This window comes from Plectrocnemia conspersa, unplaced genomic scaffold, assembly GCF_051122295.1.
Source record: "Plectrocnemia conspersa isolate PC_06_02 unplaced genomic scaffold, ASM5112229v1 ptg000002l, whole genome shotgun sequence".
NCBI classification, from domain to species: Eukaryota; Metazoa; Arthropoda; class Insecta; order Trichoptera; family Polycentropodidae; genus Plectrocnemia; species Plectrocnemia conspersa.
Genome location: NW_028277166.1, coordinates 19,988,832 through 20,014,690, shown reverse-complemented (window position 1 = coordinate 20,014,690; position 25,859 = coordinate 19,988,832). Strand labels below are relative to the sequence as shown.

Here is a 25,859-nt window from a genome sequence, read left to right as displayed (position 1 = left end):
AAAAAATGGTATTAATATTATTATTGAATTATTAAAAACAAATTCTTCATAATATTCAATAACGACAAATGAAGTAGACGTTATTTCAGTATTCATAAAAATATTAGATAAATTAGTTTTCTTTTTGGCAACGAGAGATGACGGATGATGATGTCTAATACACAGATTTATCTGCTGCACTGGTATTTTTATTGAATATTATTTTAGTTACATGTTAAAACTAAAGTGTGTGCGCGAGGTCCGCACCGGCTGTGCGAGCCTGCCGAAGTTTCTAATAGCCATCACGCCAGTCACCAGAGTGCCACCAAGTTTTGGCCATAATAAATCTAAATAAATATATATGTATATAAATAGGCTCCTTACAGTTTCATTATAAAAATATTTTATATTATCAATATATGTACAATATCAGAAAAGATTTCCATAGCACTTTATTTTGGCATTTCTTTAATACTTTCACAGCACCTTTTATTTATATTTAAATCATCAAGATATAATTGTTTAACACTAATGCGTCACGATGGTAAAAAAATAATACACAGTATATAAAAAAAATGTTTGTATATGTATGTAAAGTATGCACCTTAGGCCGGTTTCACACGTGCCGGATGGATTCACCCGGCACCGGACGGGCGCCGTGTAGATGGTGTTGTATGGGCTAGTACCTACCATTTCAGACGTGCCGGACGAATCCATCCGGCGCCGGCCCGACGCTGCACATACAACACCACCCCCACTACACAGCGCCGGCCCGGTGCCGGGCAAATCCATCCGGCACGTGTGAAACCGGCCCTACAGTAGTTTGAAAAAATAATTAGCAGCATACAACTTTCTTCGAAAATTTAGCGAATCGCATTCCAACGCTCTTAAGAGAAATGCGTTGGGAGACAAGAACGGATAATAATAAAATATTCTCATATAAATATATCTCAAGACCTTGCTCTAATTATAAGCGTCCTCTCACATATTCTTATCTTTTCTAGTTCTACATCCCAATTTAAATTTGCAATTTTTAAAATATATCTGAAAATATAATTGCCTCTACTTTTACATCGCCCCGGACATCTCATAATCCTCCTGTCTGAATAAAAGTATATTTACAGTTTAGTAAGAAATACGAGACTATGTAATCTAAATCTATTTTTGTTTATATTCCTATGATTTTACTTATAAGTAACTATACTAAATTTTATTTGGATCTGTCAAAGGATGTAAGATACATTACATTAATTAATAGTATAGCTGGAAAAATAACTGTTAATACAAACTAAGACTACTGATTTTCTGTATAATTAAGTCCTCTCGTCATTTTTGCAAGATAACGAGCTACAGTTTCGTTTTTACAATTATAATATTTCAAAGAAAATATAATTACTCATTTTACATTTGCTTGCGTATTTTTATATTTTTACTTATAGAGAGTAAAAATAAGGTTCGTATGATTAAATATATTATAGAAAATAAAAGTTCAAGACTTATTTTTAAAGCATTTTATTTTTTAATTCACTAAAATTTAGTCACCTTATTATATTTGGGGAGTATGAGAACGAGTTTATTTTTATGACTTAATTAAGAACACAAAGAAATACACACTTTAAAATAAAATACATGTTACTAGTCTATAAAGATTTTATAGTTTACAAAAAGAAACTAACAAAATAATAGAATATATTAATAATTATTATTTAATGTAAATACTCCATTGCAACATGCCTGGCGTTAGTCCAATGCGTTACAACCAGGTAAACACAATCAACAACTATCAAGGAAGTAGTGAGACACCAGACCAAAATCGAAGTCTCTAAATTAGTTACAGCTTACAATCACTATACAAGTCCTAGCTCGATTTTATTTTAACAATTTGTCATGATTATTAATGAAAAAAAATATAAACAATTAAATCTGTAATAATTGATCGGAATAAAAATGATAAAATAATTATTAATTCCGATCTCTCAGATGCGATAAAAATTTAAAAACAGTGGAGTCTCTATGGGAATCGAACCTTAGTCTTTTATGTATTAATCACCGACTAATACTACTGGTTTAGCGTGCTATAAAAAAAAGTTACATGATTTCGCTTCCGATAGCATATTTTGCGTATCGTTTCATAGAAAGCCGTTCTGGACGTTTAACTAAGTTCAGAACTGAAAACAGATAGTTTTCTATTATTTTTTTCATTACAACACCATTTTAATTGTTTATAATGCTCATTTTCATAATCAGAAACAAGTTTCTGATTATTTGCAATTAGTCCAGTCAAATAAGGGTTTAACCTCGGAATGAAAGATAACAAGCTGAAATTTTTCAGAGACCTTTGTTTTGGCGTTCTAAATATATGGTAAAAAGTCTCAAAAGATATCGTGTCTGCTAATCAAGATATTAAAGGTCAAAGGTCATAAAAATCGTTTTTTTGCAAATATCTCGCCTCTTTTGCGTCGCATGTCATTAAATGTTGAACAAAACTTATAGAAAATAAAATTTTCTACAAGTTTGTTTTAATTTATTTCTTCGTATGGTTAATGGTTTTCGAGATATAGCGCGGGGAGTGGGAAGCGCGCATCTTTTTATAGGATAACGCTATGTTAACTACGGAGCCAGAGTTACCTGTACATTCTTCCACAGTTTCGTAGAAAACATCGCAAATCGTTATCTGCTGAATGAACCCATCTAAAGCATTATAACTTTCAATCTCCATATCTTCAAAAATCATCATCGATAATGCAAAAAGTAATACGTATGGCCTCTGATACTTCTTGCAAAAGCGGGACCATCCAACATTTTGTCGACAGAATTCGATGCATAAATTGTACTGAGAGCTTTCTTGATTCCGCTTCCATTCATTATATACCCTATGCATCCAATAAAAGACATAAGCATATGAAAGCCTCTTAGTTTCACAACTACTCTGGACAAGTCTGAGCTAGCATCTGAAGCTGCTACGATTTCACGTGCTTTTATGTACAACGGCTGATCAAAAGTTATTAAGCATGTTCTTTGTTCATGTTTCTTGGCAGTGTTTATAGCACACTGTAATGTAGTGTAAATTGTGTCCATATTACTCACAGGATGAAGAATAAAAGTAAGAAACAGAATCCGAGAAGTTACAAAGTTCTCATTGTTTTTTGTAAGTTGTTCAATAAATCCATTTCACCCTGGCAACGGTGAGATATTTTTCCACTTTCCGTACTTCCACAACAAATCAACTACATTAAATATTTGTTCGGTTAGTTCTTCTACATCATTAAAATTTTGAACTTGAATCTCTTGCTCAATCCGGGTACGACATGATTTTCATACACTAGAAGGGGAATATGTGATAGTGCTGCTAACTCCTTTGCACTTGGTTTTGTTGTAAATTTCTTTATGCGGTCATCAGATATAACTTCAGATTTTGGAGTTATTATTTTTATCATTCCCATTATATGAACAGTATTATAGCCATCAAGAGTATAAATATTTTTCTGCATTATCTGCTGCATACTGTACTAAGGCACTTGACTATGATGGTTGATTACGAGGCTGTGGGTGATAAACAGCTGAAATTTAACATTTTACAGTATCACTATATGAAGCTAAAAAACCTAAACCTGACAAAACATCCAAAAGTCTTTTTGGATGTTTGGCCTATCTGTATTTTTTCTATGAAGAAATACAGATAGGCCTATTAATAACTGTGAAGAAAAGGGCCGTTTTCGTATGGAAGTCATTATAGCACGACTTATAGCTGTGTATTTCGTTTTAAAATGCCCCGTCTTTCCTTTTCTGTTCTTTATGATAACTTCTTGCAGAAAATGTAATAAAGTCTTCGGAATTTCTTAATTAATATTTTACTCGGGGGCGGATAAGACTTGGTCTCAACAACAGAAGATCGAATATCTTCTCTAATAATCGCCGCAGCAGCTTCCACTACGCGCAAGTGTTCTTCTTCCGAAGTGCCTTTTTTATTTTCATACCAAGCTATGGATAAAACTTAAGCTTGAGCATCGCGAAAAGAAAAAATAGGGAATGATCCAATCTTCGTTATAACTATAATATCAGTTAAATATTTTTCTTTTAATTTGGAAATGATCTTCTTATCATCTGGTACATACTTCGTAAGGACATCTCTCAACTCTTTCAATTTTTTCGCACAAATTTCTTGTCGAGCAATATTTCATTTTTAATTCCTAATAATACAATGAAGAAAGTAATAAAATTATGGTTCAAACGACTTTCCGAGACCACTTTTTTCACGATTGTTTACTTTTTCAAAGCCTATACCAAGTTAAGCAGGTAGAAATACTCGCTGGATTCTATAAACGGATGTACGACTCCCACTCTTCGCGCTATATCTCAAAAACGGTTAATGATACAAAACAAATATTTAAACTAAACTTGTAGATAATTTTATGCTTTACAAGTTTTGTCAAGCATCTAATGACGTGCAACGCATAAAACGCGGGATAATTGCAAAAAAACAAATTTTGTGACCTTTGACCTTTGATATCTTGATTAGCAGACACGATATTTCATGAGACTTTTCACCCTGTCCTTAGAACATCAAAACGAAGGTCTGTGCAAAATTTCAGCTTGTTATCTTTCATTCCGAGGTTTAGCCTTTATTTCGCCTTATTTGACTGGACTAAATAGCATTTTCCCCTTTTTCACGAAAGAAACGGAATACTTAGTCTTGATAAACGTTACTGCGTAAAGTGGACCACAGCTAAGGTGAGCAGACGCCCTCCTCAAAATATTTGTCCTACCTATGTCTTTATTTTCCCTCATTGAACAAAATTTTCTAAAATTACATTTTTTGAGCTCCCTTAACAACTTCTCATCCTTATATACATTTCAGAGATGGCATTAAAACATTTTTTTTCGAAATTACCTTTTTTAAGCTCCCTTATCATAGCGAAAACGAAAGTGATGTCATTTGTGTAAGCAATTATTTTTATTTTTATAAGCCTTGTATCTTACTTTCAAAATATAATATATAGCGTACTGATTATGTGATAAAAATCATATTTATTTTTCTTCTGCGACGATCAAAACTCATAGATGTAATATTTTATTTTTGTAATTTAAGTTTACATTTAGACAACAGCGATGAATGCGACAGTAAATGCGCGATCGAGATCAATAACATTGACTAATAAAATGACTTCGTGTTCTAAATGGCTTTCTTAAATACCACTCAGATTGGGACGATATGTATATAATATAATAGCTCCTTGTTTGTTTTCATTCCTATTTTAAAGAAAATAGCATAAATATTGTATATCATCACATCTATTTTGTATACTATTATAATGGGAACTTTGCAAAATAAATCATGTTTTCTAAAACAGCCATTGATCGTATTTGAACTGTGACAAATAAAATATAAATTCGCACAAGGAAATGCTAAAACAATTCAAGATTATAATTTATTGCTTGGTCTTATCATTTGCACTATAAATACGCACATAACACAAATGCATTCGCAGTCACGATCTGAAATCACGTATTCGATTTTTCGCGTTTCAAGCATAAATTTTATTGTTTTTGTGATATCGTTTCAAAGTCATTAAAGTGGCACACGACACTCGGATAACTAAAACGGAATTGTTATATTTCATTTTAAATTAATATTATGCTATTTATATTCGAACGAACTCAAAGGTGTTAAAATTATTTTCAGATTAACAACGTGTTTCACATTTTATATTTGTTTTAGTCTAAAATAATTACTAAAAAAATAATCGATTTCAAGCTATGGTTCAGCGGCCTCCCAGGTTTTGTTCACGTGTTTCAGTGTGTAAATAATTAGAGAGTAAATATGCAACGGTGTATTATCGCAATTGGGCATTGGAAATGATCGATACATTTTATAATATACTTTTCGATTTTCCTCACGATTCTTCGACACAGTGCTAAATATATATGTTTGTATTTCTAAAATTATTTTCGCAAAGTTCATATATCTGTATAGCATAACTATAACAATATACTTGAATTATATGCACTATTATTAATACTAGTTAAAAGTTGATATTAATAACATATAAGGTAGTTTTATAATAATAACATTTTCAATAATGAAACATATATATTATAAAAACATTTTATGTTTTTAAGGATTTGAAATTATTTACTTTTTAAATTCTAAAAATTTTCGCTGCGCAAATTAATAAACCTCGACAATAATAAATACAGAATTTATTTTACGCGCACTTGATAAAGATAAACGTCGACTATTATTGATCAAAATAAAATATCATTATTATTATTGTCAAAAATAATGTATTAATTATAATTTTGTAGCAAACCCAGCATATTTTCTACATCTATATTCTCAACATGCAATATTTACTTAATGGATGTATACTCATGTGACCATATGTGTATATTTGGTTAAAACGTAGCTTCGCTTGTTCCAAGATCTCAAAACTCTCGTATGTTCCAAGTTGAAAGCGAAGTGAGTACGCAAGGTTCACTCTTATATACCCTATCAAAATTGAAGGAGGTCCTTCGCTCTTCTTATTCTTTACCACCTGCCAAATTAGATGCTTTGGGCGGAGTATGGTTTTGCAGGGACGTCATTTCAGCTTTTTCCAGATGGGGAGCCAAAGTTAGCCAGTCAGAGGTCGTTTTTCATTGTAACCATTTCATTAAGATTCATAGTTTCATTAAATGCCATGCATTTTTCTGGCCAAATTTAAAAATAATATAATCTACCTAAAAAACAATAAAATCGTGCCGTCGCCGTCGCAGTGGAAACGCTTAGTTATCTAGCGTTCAAATGAAGCACATCTAAACTAAATTTTGAACAACACGAGAGCGCAAAAACAACTATCCCTTCTTAGAAGTGATAATTGTTTTTTTGCTCTTCTATTGACCAAAATTTGGTTTGAATATACTTATATCAGAAGTTCGTAGTAATATCGGTAAGGATAGCAATGATTTATAAAAACATAGTGTAATATCCAAGTGTAGACATCAAACATCTCATTAGAGATGAGTTGGCTTAATTTGTATTTTGTACTTGACTTAATAAAAGTTTTACAACTTTAATTAGTTTTAGAACTTTTATTAGGTTAGGTTTGGGTTTAAATAGCAAATGAACGTTTCGCAACTGTTAAATTGAGTTTCATAGACATTCTAGAACAGAATATAAATTTACTATCGCTTATCAGTTAAATTATATTTTCACTAGTAATGATATATATCTACCAGTGAAAATGTATTTGGACTTCACTAGTTAAAATACAACTTTACTGAAAAATACACGTTCACTATGACATTTATACATCGAATGTAAATAAATAATTGCAAGTATGTAAATATATATATTACTACATATGGCAAAGTTGAAATCATATAATTTTATTAGCAGTGCCTCTCAGATAAATTATATTTTTACTGGTATGATTTCAATGAAATGACATATTTAAAAAAATATTTTCGGAATAGATTCGAAACTTTTTTTAGATTTTTTTGAGGGATAGCCCGAATTTTTTTGCTTAGAAGCAGGGATGTCATTTCAGCCTTTTCCATATTTTTCAAGATTCATAGTATTCAATTAAACGAATTCAAAGGGGCAAATGCTTTCACCTGTTCCCCCAAATGACCTCCCCATGGTTTTGTCTTGGCTAAAACTAATTCCTGCAAAACGGTCATTATTAACAGCTGGATATTTGGCACTTGTAGGTGTATTTCATTGTATTATATCGTCACTTACTTTACATCCAGTAATTTGTCCAGATCTATTTGTAAGGTACATTTTGTGAACGCTTCTAATCCGTCTAAATAGGCGATCAGCACGTGTACCATATAATACAGACGAGAGAAATAAAGATGTTTTTATTTAGCAAGTCGCAAGTAACTATATCAATAAATTGAATTATGTTTTTAAAAAGCAATTGTGATTAATTTCGTTGCACGCTCAAGGGATTGTCTAATAGCGTAATGTTAAAATACAATTATGATGCACCATTGTAGGTCATTCTGATAGTCTTCTTAAGTCATATTTCAATTCATTTAAAATAACTATATGAAAGAACTCTTCAGTTTGGTATATTTTTTTTGGGTCACATCTTGGCTTTGGTTGCCCTCCATGGGTTCAGGGTTTATTTATATATATTTTTTGACAAATAACTTATTTAATTTATAAGTGTTTCATTACTTAATTTAATAATTATTTATAAAAAAAAACCTTTTCAAAAATACAAAAACGGAACAGAAAAATAAAAACCTTTATTTAGATTGTTCCTCAAAACATGTTGTTAATTATATTATTGTAAATGATATGGTTTGGGAAACATTGTATTACTGCAGCAATCTGAATTTTTATTATTTTTTTTATAAATAATAACATATTTTAACTAATTAAATGTATTTTGATCAGATATTTTTATTAAACCAACTAATGCAAGATAAGTAAAATACATAAATTAAAAATATCACCATTGTTCAAAAGTAATACGTTGTTAAAAAATATGTATCGAACATAAAAATAACACAAAGCCGCACGACAAGAGGCACTCTTCGAAAACTAGGTTAGTGATAATATTTAATTATTTTACCGACTGTGTCTAATCAGCTGGTTTCCGAAAAGGTGTTTTTATTAAAAACGTTGTATATTAAATGAGCGCAGACGCTCGGTCACAATGAGGTGCACGGATCATAAAACGCCACCGACACTTGTGCAAATAAAAATTCAAATAGCTAGCGGCCGTGAGGTAATCCAAGTATCGAGATATGTCGAAACATATGTCGTGCACCTTAGCCGCTATTGCAAAAAGCCGCCAGCCATTCGACAACTACCCGTGCTGCGGTGTAGTGGACGTGAAATTTCAGTTCGTTCAGTGACGCGGGTGTGATAAAAGTGATTTACGACGAACCAATGGAACTGGATCACTTGGGCTGCTCGATCACACTCGTTGCATTCAAATCAGTTTGTTCGTTCAGCTCAAGTTATTTTGTTTCATGAACATCAGCAATATTCGCACAGTGGAGGTAAAAACATGGATGCTGCACGGCTATTTTCTAAAAATACAGCATCAAAATATGTTAAATATAATGCTACACTAATTTAGCATTCATAAAAGTTGTTTGTAATGATTTTCTACATGACAAAAGTTTGAGAAACAAAAAATGTAAACTATGCTTTACATACCTATGTATCTAATAAAATAATCTATTACATTTTAAAATGAGAAGTTTGAGAGCTACTTATTGATTTCTGACTTTATTTGTTTTTATACTTAAAGTAATTAGATTATTGGTTCTTTCTTGTTATCGGGGGTCATTTTTAAAATATTATTTTTGATTTAGGTTGGTTAGGTATTTTATTTTCAAAATTAAGAATGTAAGAATTTCTTGGAACTTTTTTTCTGTTCGAGGCAAGACATTTATGTTGAAAAAAACCAGCCAGCCTAAAGCAAAAAGAATACTAACCTAATCAACATAAATCAAAAACCATGTTTATAAAATCAACCTCATAACAGGAATGTAGCAAATTATTTTTTGATAATTTCATTAACATTGATTATTTACAAAATAATGAAAAAAACAACGATAAATTCTCTCATTACTACAAAAATAAAGTTGTCAAGTTTTTATTTTTTACAAAAATTTTTTTTTTAAAAATGTTTGTTCGTTAATTTTTTTTTATTTTCCTGTAAGAATTCACAAAAATCGGATTTATCCTATTATCATCGTCAGCAATAAATCTGTAATTACATGTGATTAATAAATATATTGTCTAAGAAATTAATTTCATGAATCTAAGAAATTAAAATAAAATACTATGATGTATTATCACAATCAAAGGTTTACATATACATATTAATATTATAGTTACAGATGCTGTTTAAATAATCGACTATAGCAAAAAACACCATACAATACTAAAACATATAATTTTGTAAGGAAATATTTATAGGAATGATCTAAAGCAAAATCGACTATAACAAAATATAGTCTTGTTAGCTAAACTTAAAAAGAGCAACGATCACTACAACATAAAAAAATATAATGAGGAAAATATTTTTTATATCACAACAGCAAAAACTATTACATATATATATTTTTGTAAATTTAAATCAATTCAATACTAGAATGTAGCATAATTAATGACACAATCGTCTTGAACAAAAAAACTAATGTCATAATTTCAATTTGGGGCTAAAGATACATATTAAAATTATTCCAATATGTATGTATAACAAAAAAAATACTCATTTTTTTGTATATTTTAAAATCATATTTGTAGTCCAAAATTTAGTGTAATATTTATAATAAATTAGTCAATAAAAAGGGTACAATTACAGTAAAAAACTGTTACAATACTATAAAAATCATCAAAAACAAAATTAACTAAACCAAATAAAAAAAAAAATAATATAAATTTACTATATAAACCAAGTAAAAAAATATAAGTTTAGTTTAAGAGCCCTGAATTCAGATCAATGCAATATGTACTATAAATAAAATTTATTGTATTCTAGAAAAAAAGGATTACAAAATTATAAAAGTTGCTAAAAAAATCATTAACAAAAATATATTCAGCAAATAATTTTTTTTGTGGTAATTAATGAAAAAACTATTTGCTAATAACTAATGGCATATAAAATAAAGTTGAAATTATACATATAATCAGTATATTAATATATTGCATATTAAATGAAAATTAATTACAATATTTTATCTCTACATCTTATTTTTTGTATGTGCTGGCAGCTCCACTGCCCTATACATAATAAACTCGTGATTTTTTAATGATGCTTTTATTAGATTTATACAATTACAATCATGTTCACTCGATACATTTGTCAGATCAAAAAAATATATGTATACGCATATTCAACAAGTACTATAAACGCACACTGTAAGTCGAACAATTTAACTTGACGCAAATTTTAATTTTTCGACCCACCCTGTACGCACGGCGAATAAAAACTATTATTCGATAACAGCCGACACACGCCGTCGGTTCAATATCTTTTCATTTAATATAACATAACAACAATTCACATGTTTATACAATATCAAATCGACTGAAACGCTTCACTTTTACAATTTACAATGTCTAATAAATATTTATTTTTTATTATACTATTTATATATATATAAATTCTTTCGTTTACAGGACAAACTTTTGAGATAATCTCAAAATGAAAAAGGTACTTTGTATACTTCCACTAAGCAATACTATAAAAAGCCTAATTATATTAGCAATTAACAACCATAAAAACTAATATTATTCGTTGATCATTTTAGTTCATTAAATATTCATAGCGAGATCATATTTTTTTAATATGAAGACATGAGAGGAAAAATGGGTAAGTCAAATTTTGTATCTTAGATCATACTATTAGTTTAATTCTGATTCGTCTTCACATCCAAATTTAGGCATAGTATATAAAATATTTAAAAGAGACTATAGTGAAACGATAACTCATATAATAATTCTACAATCAAATTTAAATGATAAGAATGACTTACTCACTCTTTCTCTGGTGTCTACATATATTGAATATTAAGAAACAGACAAATTAGTAAAAAAAATACATAGTTTTAAAAAATGCATAATTTGGAATGAATTTTCTTACATTTGGCACTCAATTATTCAGTATATAAAATTGTTAAGAAATAAAAGTGCAGTAAGATTTAATTTAATTTATAAAAAATACGATTTATATATCAATCATACACGACAAGAAGCAATAATAAAATGATTAAACCCTTATGTGCCTCTAGATATAATTGACAAATGTAAGATGAAAAATATATTATAGATTACAAATAATTCTACAAAAAAGCCAAGAAAAAAGTTTTTAAACATTTTGTATACACATTTTACATTAGTTTTACGACTAAATTTACAATATTGTCGTTTACATCTTGAACACTACGAGTCGGGACGAATTTTATGCATACATTTATTAGTTAATAAAGAAAATGCTATTAATTATTATGAAACACACTATACATATATTATAAAAACTATGATGATAAAAGAAAAAAAGTGGAACGAATATGACATGTGTCACCTGTGTAAGCTAACCGTATTGAAATTGGAGTCTTCTATAAACACGTAAATATATTTTAAAATATATGACACATATATAGTTCAGATCTGTACAGTTTTATAATGAAACAGTTGCATGTTTAAAGCATTTTTGTTATATAATATAAGTACAGGTGAGTAAAAATAAGAATAATGATCAAATAAAGACATTCAAGTAAAAAATGTATGACGAATCTAGCAAGTAATAGTAGAAAAGTATAGATAAATGAAGAAATATGGTTACAGGTGGATATACATAGCAAACAAGTTACCTTTATTGAACCATATGTGGCTAGATAAACAATGAAGTCAATTTTTATAATTTAGTACAACTAAAACTGTTTATTTGTGATATTTTTTTATTATTTTATGTGATAAAAAAATCGTGACTAATAAATATTGGTTTCAAAAGGCTGTAGAAACATTTAAGTAATATATAAGATTAAAATAGTAATAGATAATTTTTGTCAGAAAAATAAGATTGAATATATTTAATATTTTTTTTAAAATGATTATTAGATTATTGATTAAATAATATTTATAATAAAACACACTTTTATATGTGACGTCTAGAATCAAAGTTCAAAAAACATTGTATTTTATTGGTCAAATTTATGTTTTTCACTAATTTTTTTATAAATATTGAAACACATTTATTATATTTAATAATAAACCAAGAAACGGTATTCTAATATAAATTATGTTCGAATTTTGGACATATTTTTATATATAATAATTAAGTGACCAAAGAATTTTGAAAAATAAAAGAAGAAAACAATCAGAGAAATAACCAATCACTGTAAGTAGTACTCAATCATGTTCAAACTTCGGCCATTGATTGGTTGTTTTTATATGATTTTTCTGCATTTGAAGTAGTGTACAACTAAAATATTGTGATTATTAATAATTCCTACATATATAGTAAAGAAATCTTAAAATAGATTGGTTCCGGACATCACATACATATATAATACAATAAAATAAATGGACGCCCTTTAACTGAAAGGAATCAAGTCAAAAAAACAATCTAGAATGAGATAAATAAGATTACATTTTGAATTGTACATAAAATCGCAATGCAAGATTATTTATTTATGTATTTTATAGAAAGAATATTAATTTACTTTGTTTTTTTAGCATTAATGATACTGAAACATAAAATTTGTGTGAACTTCTTCGAATCCATTGAATAATTACAGATAAAATAAATATTACATTAGAGGAAAGAAAAAAACGATACTTGAAAAGGTTTCTCTAAAACCATTTTTGCAATGGAAATAAGTGATTTCAACTCTTCAAAGTATTTAGGCGAGTATAATTAGTTACTTAATAAATAATAAGATATGGCTTAATTCCTTTCTTTTAATTATAACTGCAATATTATCAATTGGTTTCTTTAAATAGAGTCCAAACATATAATAATATATAAATATACATACGAGTTTGTGCAAGCCTAAATAAATCCAAAATTTCAAATTTACTTTAAAAAAGTTGCATACTTAAATAATTGTTAATAAATAGTTTATCTCTCTTAATTCTACTGGTTTTGTTTATGTTTTTAATCTTTATTATTTTATATTATAAAATATATAAATAAAAAGAGTGAAAATAAGACATATAAAATCTTCATATATAAACACAGAAGCGTTTTAGTCAAAAATTTCTCTATTTTGAACTTGAATCATTAATAATAACAATGTGTAGGTAAAATATTCATTATTTAAAATTAAAAAAAATTAAAAAGTAAAATAGTATACATCGCTTTTATAAAATAAAAATACAATCATTGATTCGATTCTTTAAAATTGTTCTAACTAAGCCGGAGACCGAATCCCAGGTTTGTCTAAAATTGGCAATATGAGAATGCGAAATCATTTCGATCCACAGTCAGGGGTCGTCGGGCTCTAGACGAGAGACGCTTGGCAGCTCCTGCTCGGACACGCTAAGCAGTGATGACGCGCTCGCTGAAATTTGTGCCACGGAAGATGTCAGAGACGTAGCTGTGTTGTTAGAGATGTTAGCGGTTAAGTTGTTAGCGGATCCCTGCGAAACGGTGTTAGTCGTGAGCGAGAACGGTTCGAGAAACGCGGTCGAGCCGGGTTGGTTTGGAGAGTCAAGCTGGAGAAAAGCGTGGGGTGAAGGCGTCAATCACCTGGACAGGCAGGAGCTGGCCTGGGAGCGGCCGCTCAATACGGAGAAGCCGCTGTTGCCGGACTGTAGGCTGGACATGGAACCTCTGTAAAGAAAATATAATAAATTTAAGAACAGACATTATTGTTTCCATAAGCGGTAAGTGGTGAAATTTGTCAAGATATACCTTGGGAAAGTATATCTTATTGATGTCATATTTAGACTTTTTGCAAACTGTATTTCATAACTTTTTAAGGCAACTAAAAATGGAATGAAAAATCACCAGCAGCTTATAAGTATACATGAATTAAGGGATGTATATTCTAACATACTTAAAAAAATATATGCTTCGTTTCTTCTCGATAAAAAACAACCTAATGTTCTGCAAATAATCTCTGGGAGTTTCTTATGAAAAATGTTGAATGTATAATCTATTATCTGCTTGAAGTAGAACACTGAAATATTGAAGAAGAATGTTGCTATTTTTACCTGTAATCCTCAGATGTTAGCGTTTCATAGAAATACATCAATTGAGCTTTCGGATGCGTCAGCGAATCAATTAAATCATGGTGTGGATGATGCTGCTGGTATCTCCATTGCAGTACATATGTTCCGCGTTCCATCATAACATGAGAACCCTAGATGAAAAGCATCACAGTTATAAATGGACATCAATAAATAAAAACATACTCAACAAACAATACCTGTATACTTTCACCGTCGTGGCACATTATTGTCGTTTCGACTCTAGAATACTCAACACCCTCTTGCCATGACTTGTCGAGGAACGTTCGATGAGGTTCTTCTTCGGACGGCAGCACCGGGACATGGTGATTCACAGCAACTGAAGTAAGCAAATGTTGAGATTATCGCAAAGGTATTATATATTGTTAAATGAAGAAATCATAATTGACATTTCATATGCAAATGAATTGGTTGTTCTTACAGAAAGAGTACAATTTAAATGAGCAATATATAAAATAATTGTTCCATAAAATTAATTGTTTGAGCATTACTTTTTGACAATGAGTGAGCATTGGTCAGAATAGTGAGCACCTTATGAATAACTCTGCAACAAATCCTTTTTCGAAGAATAAATCTTAAGATTTACCTTATATAAATGCACAAACAATTCGTTTTATGGAACAAAGCATTTATTTTAATGCACATATCTCTCAAAATAATTCCCTGTTAAAAATAGCATCCATAAATATCCACTACAACTAACAGTGAAAGGCAAAAAGTTGAGCGGGTTTGGCAAAAACCTGGGGGCATCAAACTTTAGACGGTGAAATTTCTCGTTAACGCTTCGATTCCTAACATTGCACTGTTATGTATAGTTGGTATTGTTTATTATCAGTATTCGTAGTGAACGTGAATCTTCTGTGTTATAGTTAGTATTGTGGTATATTGACTAGACTGTCGGCAGATATAAAAGCTTTAATTTTGACCAAAAACTTGTCTTATGTGTTAAAAGCGTCATAAATAAAATCATATTTTCAACACGGCAGCAAGTTGATAAGCTTTTGTTATGTATATTGTACATGACAGTATAGTATATATTTACCTTTGTCTACAGTGTCGGTATTCGGTAATGAAATATCAGTTTTGAAAACCGTAAAAGCGATATCTTGTCGTATCACGTCAAAGTCCCATGTGAGAACGCTGCACGGATCGTCATTTTTTACAACTACTTCGTGCACCTGAAAGTAAGCATTCAATAATGAATCTACGGTGTTTTATCATCAATGTTTTAATAAACATGTTTTGAATAGTAGTTCACCTGTCCTTTGTGTAGACTGACTGATTTATAAATACTGTCTTCGTTTAATAGGCAATCGTCGCCTCGGTCTGTGATGGCGTTGATTGCGTACAAGGTCTTCGGCACGAGTCCTCCATCATGTATTAAGCTCTAATAAAAGCATAGAACATACATTATTACAAACGATTATAAAGTGAAATAATACAAATTTACATATAACATAAACTATTATATAAATAACATTTAGTACGAGTGACAATAATATAGATTTGAACTCAAATATTAAATACATGAATATTAGAAGTAAAATAGGCACTAAGTGTTATTTTTTTCATGCATTTGGGTTTCATATATGTTTATAACAGAAAAGTGGGCGATAATGTAATAATTTCTATATAAAATAAATTGGGTAACGTTTTCAACAAAGTTTTGAAGTGTAGTAGTGGAGTAAAAGTACACAAAGACAGTCTGATTCTCAACACCTTTAGATAAACTTATCTACATGTACTGTTTAATCAATATTAAGATTAAGAACCTGATGCATCAGGCCTCTCTCTAAAGGTTCGAAAAAACACAATTTCATCCTCTGCTGCTGATATGAAAAATAAGACACCCTTTTCAGAAACTACAAGCATGCAAAAATTTGTTTAGACGTAAAAATAAACACGTGATTAAGGTACATAGTTTGATTAAAAAGGTAGAGCTGAATAGTGGTTTTAAAAAAAGTTCTCCAGTTATTATGGTGAAAGCTTACAGAAAAAAGTCCATTATAGTGCAAAAACAAACTTAAGCTGAGTATCAGTAAAACAGTGAAACATACAAAATAGTGCCTATTTTATATCCAGTATACATATATTATATACAGACCAAAAATACCTTTACAAGTACATACTCAAACAATGAAAAAACCCATATAATTGTCATTTTACAGCAATAATTTTATTCGAATATTTTTTATTAAATCTAAAATTGATATTTGTTTACATATATATGATAGTTTTCATGGGATATTAATTTAATATACTGTACAGGTGTACAAAATTAACCAACGATTTCAATGAAATAAAAAAAATACTTACATGATCGCTATAAAATATTTTTCTTAAATGCAGTAGTTAATTTTGAAACACCCAGGGTTTTAATATCGAAATTATTAGTCATGTATTAATTAACACTTAATGCTGCAGAAGCATTCGATGATTGAGTTTTGAACCTAAGCACAAAAATCCATCGATAGTTCATCAGGCGAGATCCAGTAATAATATATATTTTAAGATACATTTAAGGACGACACATAAAATGTCTTATATAGTAAACAATAATCGAAATAAAGATTTAAAGACGCTATATATTTTTGAAACGCATTTAATAAAACAAGTCTAGTGAAAGAAACAAAGACCTTCATAGAAAATAATTACTGAAGAGGTATTTGCTGACAAAGTAAAAGGGTAATAAAGGCGACGTAATTGGCCAACATTCATACAAAGAATAGGTCAAAAGAACAAGACTATCACATCAGATTATCACTCGCAAAATCACGGGAGAAAACGAATTCTTAATTAGTAAATGTCAAGCATCTGGAAAAGCCCGATTTAATTATTCTAACATCGGTTTTTAAAAGCCACAAATAAGTGGCATTACTTAAAAATATGTTTCTCTATTAGAGATTCATTACCGATAATTTGGGACCAATACTAATAGTGTAAGCACATGATAAAGGTTAAGAAATATACCATAAACTCATGATTACTATATATAAATTCAAAAATTCTTGTCTGGAGTCAACGATAGATTTTATAGATAAAAGGTGCTCATTGCAAATTTTGGATATCATAAAATTATTGCTTAACCATAATACTATAAAAAGTAAAACACTTTGTATATCTTTGTTAAAAAAATATTTATGGATTTATCTATATGGACGAACTATAGATAGATATTTTTTTGAGAGCAGGTATAAAACCCGACCAATAAATACTCACTGACAGATCCTTGATAACATTTTAATAATGATGATATAAAACATTAAATCATGTATACGATTAGAACATAATTTTAAACTAGACTAAACTTAGAATTAGTTAATATTACATAAGTACGTGACACTTTAAAATAGCTGTTACGATAATACAACATAAAACAATAGCATAGTGTGCTGATTAAAAACCACAAACTTTTCTATCATGAGATGATTTCCAAAAATGACATGATAGTGTTATTACATCCTAACCAAAAAATACAGTGATGATACGTTTTAATACAAATAATGAATTGTTTTTTTGTGCGTGTCTATTCATACACATAAATATTACTTGTTATTCAATCTGATACATATATCAACACGTTGATACTTGGTGATTTATTTTTATTTGGATTTTAGTGAGTGCAGCGGTCGTGTCATGTGTATCCGCACAATGGATTACTAAATATGAGAGTTAAACATGGAATGCGTGTTTATTTCGTACGCGTGAAAAGTTCGGACACAGCTCAATGTCATAGTTGTTTTTTTTTTCAACGACCGCTGTGTGATGTGTTAACTTTTCAACATTGTATCCTTACGTTATCGGGTTGGTTACAATCGGCGGTACAGTAAAATTGTTGAGGTATTGGTGTCCATGGATCTACAATGCTACTCTGCCAGACGGTTGACAGAAGTTGGTAAATTTGAAAAAATATAAATTATTGGATGCTTTTTCGGGTTTGCTTTCAACGCATTTATGAATATAAAACATATATTTAAGACGCACACATGTACAAGAACTTATCATTATGCAAAGTGGCCAACTCCATGGAACAGAGTGAATGAAATAAACAAGAAAAGTATTTTTTTATAACTAACTCATAATTGTTTTAAAGGGAATTTTCTAAAAAGCAAACAATCAACTAAGGTTATTTCGAGAAATATCATTTTCATTTATAATCACTTGTAGATATAAATACATAAACACATTATACAGTAGAGTGGGTATAAGTGTGCAATGTAGATTGAGTCAATCTGCAGGAATTTGTGATGGAGTGCAGTCAGATAACGTTACCTCTAGTTGAGTAAAATAAACCATGGAGTAACATTCATTCCCAAATTTCTAGATGTATTTTTTGACTTAGGTGAAATGATTTTCAAGTCCTTTTATTAATATATTTTCAAGTGTGTCGAGATATATTAAGCATTTAGAAGTCTTACTGCAATATTTCGCCTGCGAACTTACAAATCGTGTCATACCGTTGAATGAAAATGCAGTCATATGTTTAGCAAATTTATTTAGATTCACATTCCATTATAAACCTGATTCATAATTCTAGGAATTCAAGGGATAAAAAAAAATATTTTTTTTTATTCTCAAAAAGGAAAACCTCTAACAAGATCTTTTGAAAAAAAGTCTAAAAAGCTGTCTTCACAACATTTTTGCCAGGGATATGAGAAGTTGTATAAAGATCCTCCATTCAAAGCTTGTATTAGGTGTAAGAGAAGAGTCTAAAGTATATTATTACAAATGAGGCAATGTTGCGTTTTTGATAGTTAAAAATATTATATTTTAAATGAAATTTATTCAAAATATAAATAGAATCTGAATATAAAATAAGTTTGAAAATTTTTTTGTACATCAAGTACAAAAAAATTTTCAAACTTAAAAATTAAATACAGCTAGATTAAGAATTCCACACAATAATACAGTCTATTTATTTTTAAGTGTTCTTAAATTTCTGCCCTGTTATTGGTCGGTCGCCCTGAGGGGCGGTACCGGTATGTGTATGTACACAGGGCAATAGTAGTATTTTGTTTGCTTGAGGAAATTATTATATCGCCCTTTTCACGCCTTTATAGCTGTTTTCCTTGCTTTACCTGTATTTTTAATTTTATTTATTTAAAAAAAAATAATTGTTTAAATTCAGCCCAGTTTTTGTGCGCTGGCACAGAAAAAATAGAATGTAGAGATACATAATATCAATGATGACTTATGATGGTGAGTAAAATGAAAACCTTATAAGTGCGATAAAAAAATCAAAACATCACTCCATCATTCTATAATTGGCAGTGTTCCGTATATATGTTTAGAGTGAATCAGGCAAGCAACACGAAGGCACTGCAGTAGCATAAAATTATTGCCGCACTTGCAACATGTATCAAAGTATGGGTAGTGCTCTATCATTCGATTTTTGAGTAGTGAAAGAGTGAAACCCAATGAAATTCATTGACAAATGAAAGTTCAGTATGGTGATGCATATCTATCACTCCAGCAAGTATAAGAGTGGGCTAGAAAATTCTAAAACACTAGTTCTGTAGCAGACTTCTCAATTGGGTCGGGTATCAAAGTCTATCCCAACAGTTGAAGTACGGTGATAATGTCTGTCACTCCAGCAAGTGTAAGGGTGAATCATATCATCCATGATGTTCTGCAGTTCTATAATGTCTGCAAGGTATTGCACAAGATTAAAGAATTACGTATTGATGCCTGGCAGGCACTTTTGCGGTGTCTCGAAGTAGGAGACGGTTTTCTTGTCAAAATAACAAGCAAGGAATGGCGCCGTACCTCTCATCAAAAGTGAAGAAATTCTACACACAATTATCTTTTGGGATGAGCAATAAATTTGAAGCACAAGTTCAGAAGGAACACCGAAACCAGTACGACATATGCAATCTTCTTAAAAGCCATCTTTAACCGGCAATCAAATAAAACGACGTGGATCTCCAAGTACTAGAAAACTTAAATTATGTTTTCATTTGAAACATTGTAGTTTTTATGAATATAATTTCTTTAGTTTATTTAAATTTAAGCATACACATGGAGTTTGGTCAGATTTGCTTATGATACAATCGTATTTCATTAGCTTATTTCTAATTCTATGTATCTCACTTTATAATTAGCAAAAGCCATTATAATAGGAATTTATTATAATGGCTTTTGCACATCATAAATTCACTCTTTGGATCGATACAAAAAATCAAAAAGTAAAAAATAAAAATATTAATAAACCGAGATACTCGAGATTGAAACTAAGCTGACGATATTGTACTTTATGAGTTATGGCAAAATAGTGGGGATTGAACGAATCGCGGGATATGAACGATCATACAAATTACTCATTGGATTGTAACGATACATACATATTAAAACAATTTAATCAAACAAAGCAAACGTTTGATTAGAAACAAACTAGTTATTTAAACAAACATACCAGTTGAATAAAACTCATTAATTATATAAATCTCACGAGTAAAACAAACAAACCACAGTGAGATTTTAAAGGATTTTTAAATTTTTGATATTAATACTTTTGCCACATCTCACACACATAATAAAAACCATAATAAAACAATAAGTTAAATAAAGACTCACTTTGCAAGGTCCTCCTAGAAAATCCGGTACAAACTCGTGAGGTATATAATCAACCAAACCTCCAGGGCTTTGCAGATAATCGTTTCCGCCGTAAAATAAGAATTTACTTCTCGTATTATCGTCTGAATTTAATACAAACGTGATTTAAATACAAAGAATATATTTATATATAAATATATTTATTTATTAAATACCTATAAAAGTGCTAACAATCGTCCATAATATAGGGAATACTCTCGGTGCCCTAATAATAAGCACTCTACCCATCGTTTCGGGATAATTAGCTTCTACAATTTGAATGATGCGTAATAGTGCACGAATGCCAGGCCGCCAGAGATGACGCATGTTTAAACCGTCCAGATCGACGAGAAGACACCACGTCCAGACAGGACGACCGAGAGATTTGGTCGCTTCGGCCATGTGTGACAAACCTTCTTCACAAATGTGAAGAGTCTAAAAATCAGATAATTAATATACAATATAAATATACATATAAATAGTGTGAATACAAACCAATTTTAAAAGTCCATCTTCTCCGATTGACTTCAGCAAGCCTTTAACGTCCATTTGTCCTAGGCGAAGTACATACAACGGTCTTCCATCTTGATACAAAAATATATTGAATTAATACTAATGATATTATTTAATAGAAATGAATGGAAAGTAATCCAAGCAAGAAATGTTCAATCAAAAGTTAGTTGAAAAAAACTTTTTCATCATATTCATACCTTTATCATTATGATGCCAACCACCAGGGAAATAATCTTGAACAACCTGAGGCATTTGATATTCTGACAAGATTTTATCCACTTGATGTTTCTTGCGCCATATTAACGACTGAGATAACATTTCTCTAGCCTTTTCTACGTTAAAATCGCGAGCTCGCAAGAAACGCAATAGAGTAGGATCATTCGGTACCTAAAATCATATATTTATTAGAAATACAATACTTACATAATAACAATTAATTAATTAGATAGCTACCTTTCCTTTTTGCAGATCCGCTACCCACTTTCGCAATTGTACTAATCTAGATTCTTGCATAACAGTTAATTCGCCGAGGTATCTTTGAATGTAGTCGGTGTCTAGCTGATAGTTATCTACATATAATGAAAAAAAATTATGGCTGTTTCCAAAACATATTGCGTAACATATTAATTTATGCAAAACAATGCAATAATTCATTTCATATTAGTAGCTCTTAGAATCATTGTAGAATACCTTCTTTAGACTTTTTATCCTTGACGGAAGATTTTCTTCTAGTGTCAGAAACCTTCAACTCCTCGACTTCGGCTTCGACTGTAAATGGTTCTGAGGTTGTTTTTACTTCTTGACCGTTGCATATCATATCGCGAACTGCAATATTGCACTTTTCGTCGTCGCTTTTCCACGAAGAGACGAATGTAATATCTTCTTTTGCTATTTCAGCAACAAAATAGTCTATGATTTCTTTTCCTATAAAATAGAGCCATTTTAAATAACCATTTTCTAAAAAAAATATACAAGAGTAAGTCCAAAATTTTCTGTAAAAAAGTTTATATTTTGATAATGACTCAACTTAAACAGATAATTATGATTTAAAAAATATTAACTTTGGCATAATTTGAGATGAAAAATTCACTACAAAAAAGGATAATAATTTTGTTTAAATGAGGGCAAACTCCATTGAAGATTACGCTCGCTTCAAATAATCATCCAATGTGTATAAAAAAATATTTCTGTGGATCATAAAATTTGGTGAAATACTGTATCATCTTTAAATATAGAAGAAAGAGAATATTAAAATAAATTTGAGACAAATCAGAGTTGAAAATTGCATATGAGAATTTAAATAAAGATTAGCTATTAAGCTAAATAAATTAATAAATAAAAGCTTATATTTATATAAATTTGTTAATTTTGAGTCACTTTTATAATAATCACACATTAATTGTGATTTCACAAGAGTTCACTCAAACGTTTGTATTATTTAATTTATAAATTATATTATATTTAAAATAAAATATTTTTTTATTGTGAAACAATTCCCTATATTTTTTTACCCCACAGGATATTATGATTACCCGTTTCTGTTATCATACACATACTGTTTCAAATAATATAAATAGTTAAAAATTAGCAATATTTAAAAAAAGAATTGATAAAAATTGTATTGCTACAAGTCTTTCCCATTTCCTGTGTGTAAAAATGTACATAAACAAATCATAAAAACTGTATATATTAATATAACCATTTTATTGGTCTATTATTGCTAGTGTTTTGTGTATGCAACGTTATGATGTCACCCTTAACCATTGTGACAATGTGTCCATATTAGCTGCGGAAGCGCGGCTTCAATTTTATAATATTTCACTTATATGTATATATATGCCATTTTCCCTTCAATAGTGTAACGTTGAAGGTAGAAGAATGAATTTCCATTGAGGGTAGAATAATGAGTTAACACTAGGTGCTGCAAGATTTATGTATTATTTTGTCACTACAATTTTATTGGTATCAAAAGATTTCAACAGAGTAAGAGTATTCTATTTTTAGAGTATATACGGTCGGCTAAGTAGCTTTAGCTATTAAGTGATGTTACTTTTATATACATGATTTATTGTCGGCTAGGATACCTGTACGTTTATTTTTCAATGGTAATGCTGGTATCCAATATTAAGTGAAAATAAGTGCATGAAAACAAATTTAATTTTTTTTTCTTTGTTAATATTTGCTCGATTTTGGACCTATTTTTGTAATTGATTATGAAAAAAATACCTTTTGATATATTAACTGAATACTGTTTCATGGCAATTTTTTCAATAGCATTTTCAAAACCGAAGAAGTTTTTTACATCGAGAGATGCTGATTGTTCGAAGCAAGTCCATTGAGAATTTTCTGGATGCACCTATGTAACAAAAAAAGAACAATTCAAATGAAGCCGTATAATTTATAGAATATCGCAGCCATTGTAAGGATTCTACAAGCTAAACACAATAGCCGGTTTAAAGCATTAAGCTATCAACAATTTAGTGCAAGATCAAAGAGTAATACTTACAAAATATCTGCATTTTTCTACGACTACAACCCTGTTGACGAAGGTCTCATTGGTCGCTTCAATAGCCAGTGACTTTGAACATCTGTCCAAATGATTCTTTTGAAGAAAATACACGCAATCGACTCCAATGATCTAAAAAAAGTAGACCAATAATTGTGACAAGAAAACTAAATATAACAACTCTTTGTGATTAAAAGTATAAAACGCCATATGATACTTCACAAGGGAAATTGAACATGTGCTTCAATTATCTATGTGAATAATTAAAGTAAACGATACTACAATACATAAATAAAATATTAATAAAACCAGCTGCTCTGTTAATATGTGTGTTAAATTATATATCTTAAGAGATAAACGTTTTTAAAACAATCTTAATTACAACTGTCGGTTTCTTTAGGTCAAATTGTCTTGATATCGGCGTTTTTGTTGAATGTGATACGAAACGTAAACATTGATATTGTTTGTTTATAAACACATTTTTTTATATGTGAGAATTTTATTTGCGTGCTAACTTACTTTTTTTAATATGTAAGGAGCGTCGACCGATAACTGGCATCTTCTTGTGGTGTGCCTTTGTGACCAGTCCGAAGACCATGAGTCTTCGATGATGGTGCAGTCGAGTACTACTGGTATTTGAGGGCATCTTGGAAATCTTCTTTCGTATGCCTAAGAATATAACATAATTTATAAATTAAAATTACAAGAATAAATACTATATGTAGAACATATTATTGAAAATTATTTAAGGTCGATTGATTCAAAAATATTAATTTAAATATATTTTTAGACAGTTCAACCTTTTGTTTGTTTTAATTGCAAGGTACAATAATTTGTTATGCACCGAAGCAGTATTTATAGGCAAGGCATTCGGTACTCTGTATGAGTGAATCAAATCTTAAATACATATTTACTTCATGAACTTGACATGTTTAACTTGGACAAGTTAGCAATACACTATATACGAAAGTGCAATTTAAGCTGATATTTATAAACTATATGTTTATGCTTCTGAACATATAATAAAATTACATAAAGGCAATAAATTAAATGGTCAGTAAAGCCCAAATTGCCGCTATTTAAGGGTCATATTTAAATTCATAATATCAAAAAAAGATATTTTAAAATGTATGATAAACCACGATGCTCTACAATTCTACATTATATTAGGATCGCACATCACGCGAAGAGTGATCTGAGCCCGCCTGTAGCGCAAAAATGGTAAACGTTTGTCTTCTTGTCATTTTAAATTTTGGTGTTGGTTATTTCTACAGATGAATAGAAATTCATAACATGCAAGAAGATAAACGATCTATAAACGCGAGGAGATAACGTTACGTTCCACCTCTACCAGTGGATAAAGCCGGCCATCAAAGTTAATAAACTCCACTCCCTTACAACAGTCACAGCGTCAATGTATAGGGCGTTGTTAATAAGTTGAGTGAAAATGGCAAATGTTGGTTAATGAATACTGCAGTTAGCTATTATTGTTGGTATCATACGAGAGTATTATCATCAGTAAAAATATATCTGCATATAACTACTGTTGTAGGTGAACTA

The 25,859-nt window shown here is 29.9% G+C and overlaps 1 protein-coding gene across 2 annotated transcripts in view; it reads right to left on the bottom strand.

Annotated features, from left to right (window-relative positions):
* Window positions 1-13,681: 13,681 nt before the first annotated feature.
* retm (real-time) overlaps window positions 13,682-25,859 on the bottom strand; it is a 15,516-nt gene continuing 3,338 nt past the window's right edge. Inside the window, exons 2-16 of one of the 2 annotated variants that reach the window (XM_088205712.1) lie at window positions 24,819-24,968; window positions 24,300-24,431; window positions 24,020-24,149; window positions 22,484-22,717; window positions 22,247-22,362; window positions 21,991-22,180; window positions 21,776-21,864; window positions 21,457-21,715; window positions 21,263-21,384; window positions 15,948-16,076; window positions 15,732-15,867; window positions 14,869-15,008; window positions 14,654-14,802; window positions 14,187-14,270; window positions 13,682-13,998 (exon numbers count right to left, since the gene is read on the bottom strand). In XM_088205712.1, the coding sequence (XP_088061838.1) occupies window positions 13,977-13,998; window positions 14,187-14,270; window positions 14,654-14,802; window positions 14,869-15,008; window positions 15,732-15,867; window positions 15,948-16,076; window positions 21,263-21,384; window positions 21,457-21,715; window positions 21,776-21,864; window positions 21,991-22,180; window positions 22,247-22,362; window positions 22,484-22,717; window positions 24,020-24,149; window positions 24,300-24,431; window positions 24,819-24,968 (2,082 nt within the window). In that variant the 3' untranslated portion in view covers window positions 13,682-13,976. Of the gene's footprint in view, window positions 13,999-14,046; window positions 14,271-14,653; window positions 14,803-14,868; window positions 15,009-15,731; window positions 15,868-15,947; window positions 16,077-21,262; window positions 21,385-21,456; window positions 21,716-21,775; window positions 21,865-21,990; window positions 22,181-22,246; window positions 22,363-22,483; window positions 22,718-24,019; window positions 24,150-24,299; window positions 24,432-24,818; window positions 24,969-25,859 lie in introns of those variants that run through there. The other variant, XM_088205713.1, reaches the window with a different exon arrangement.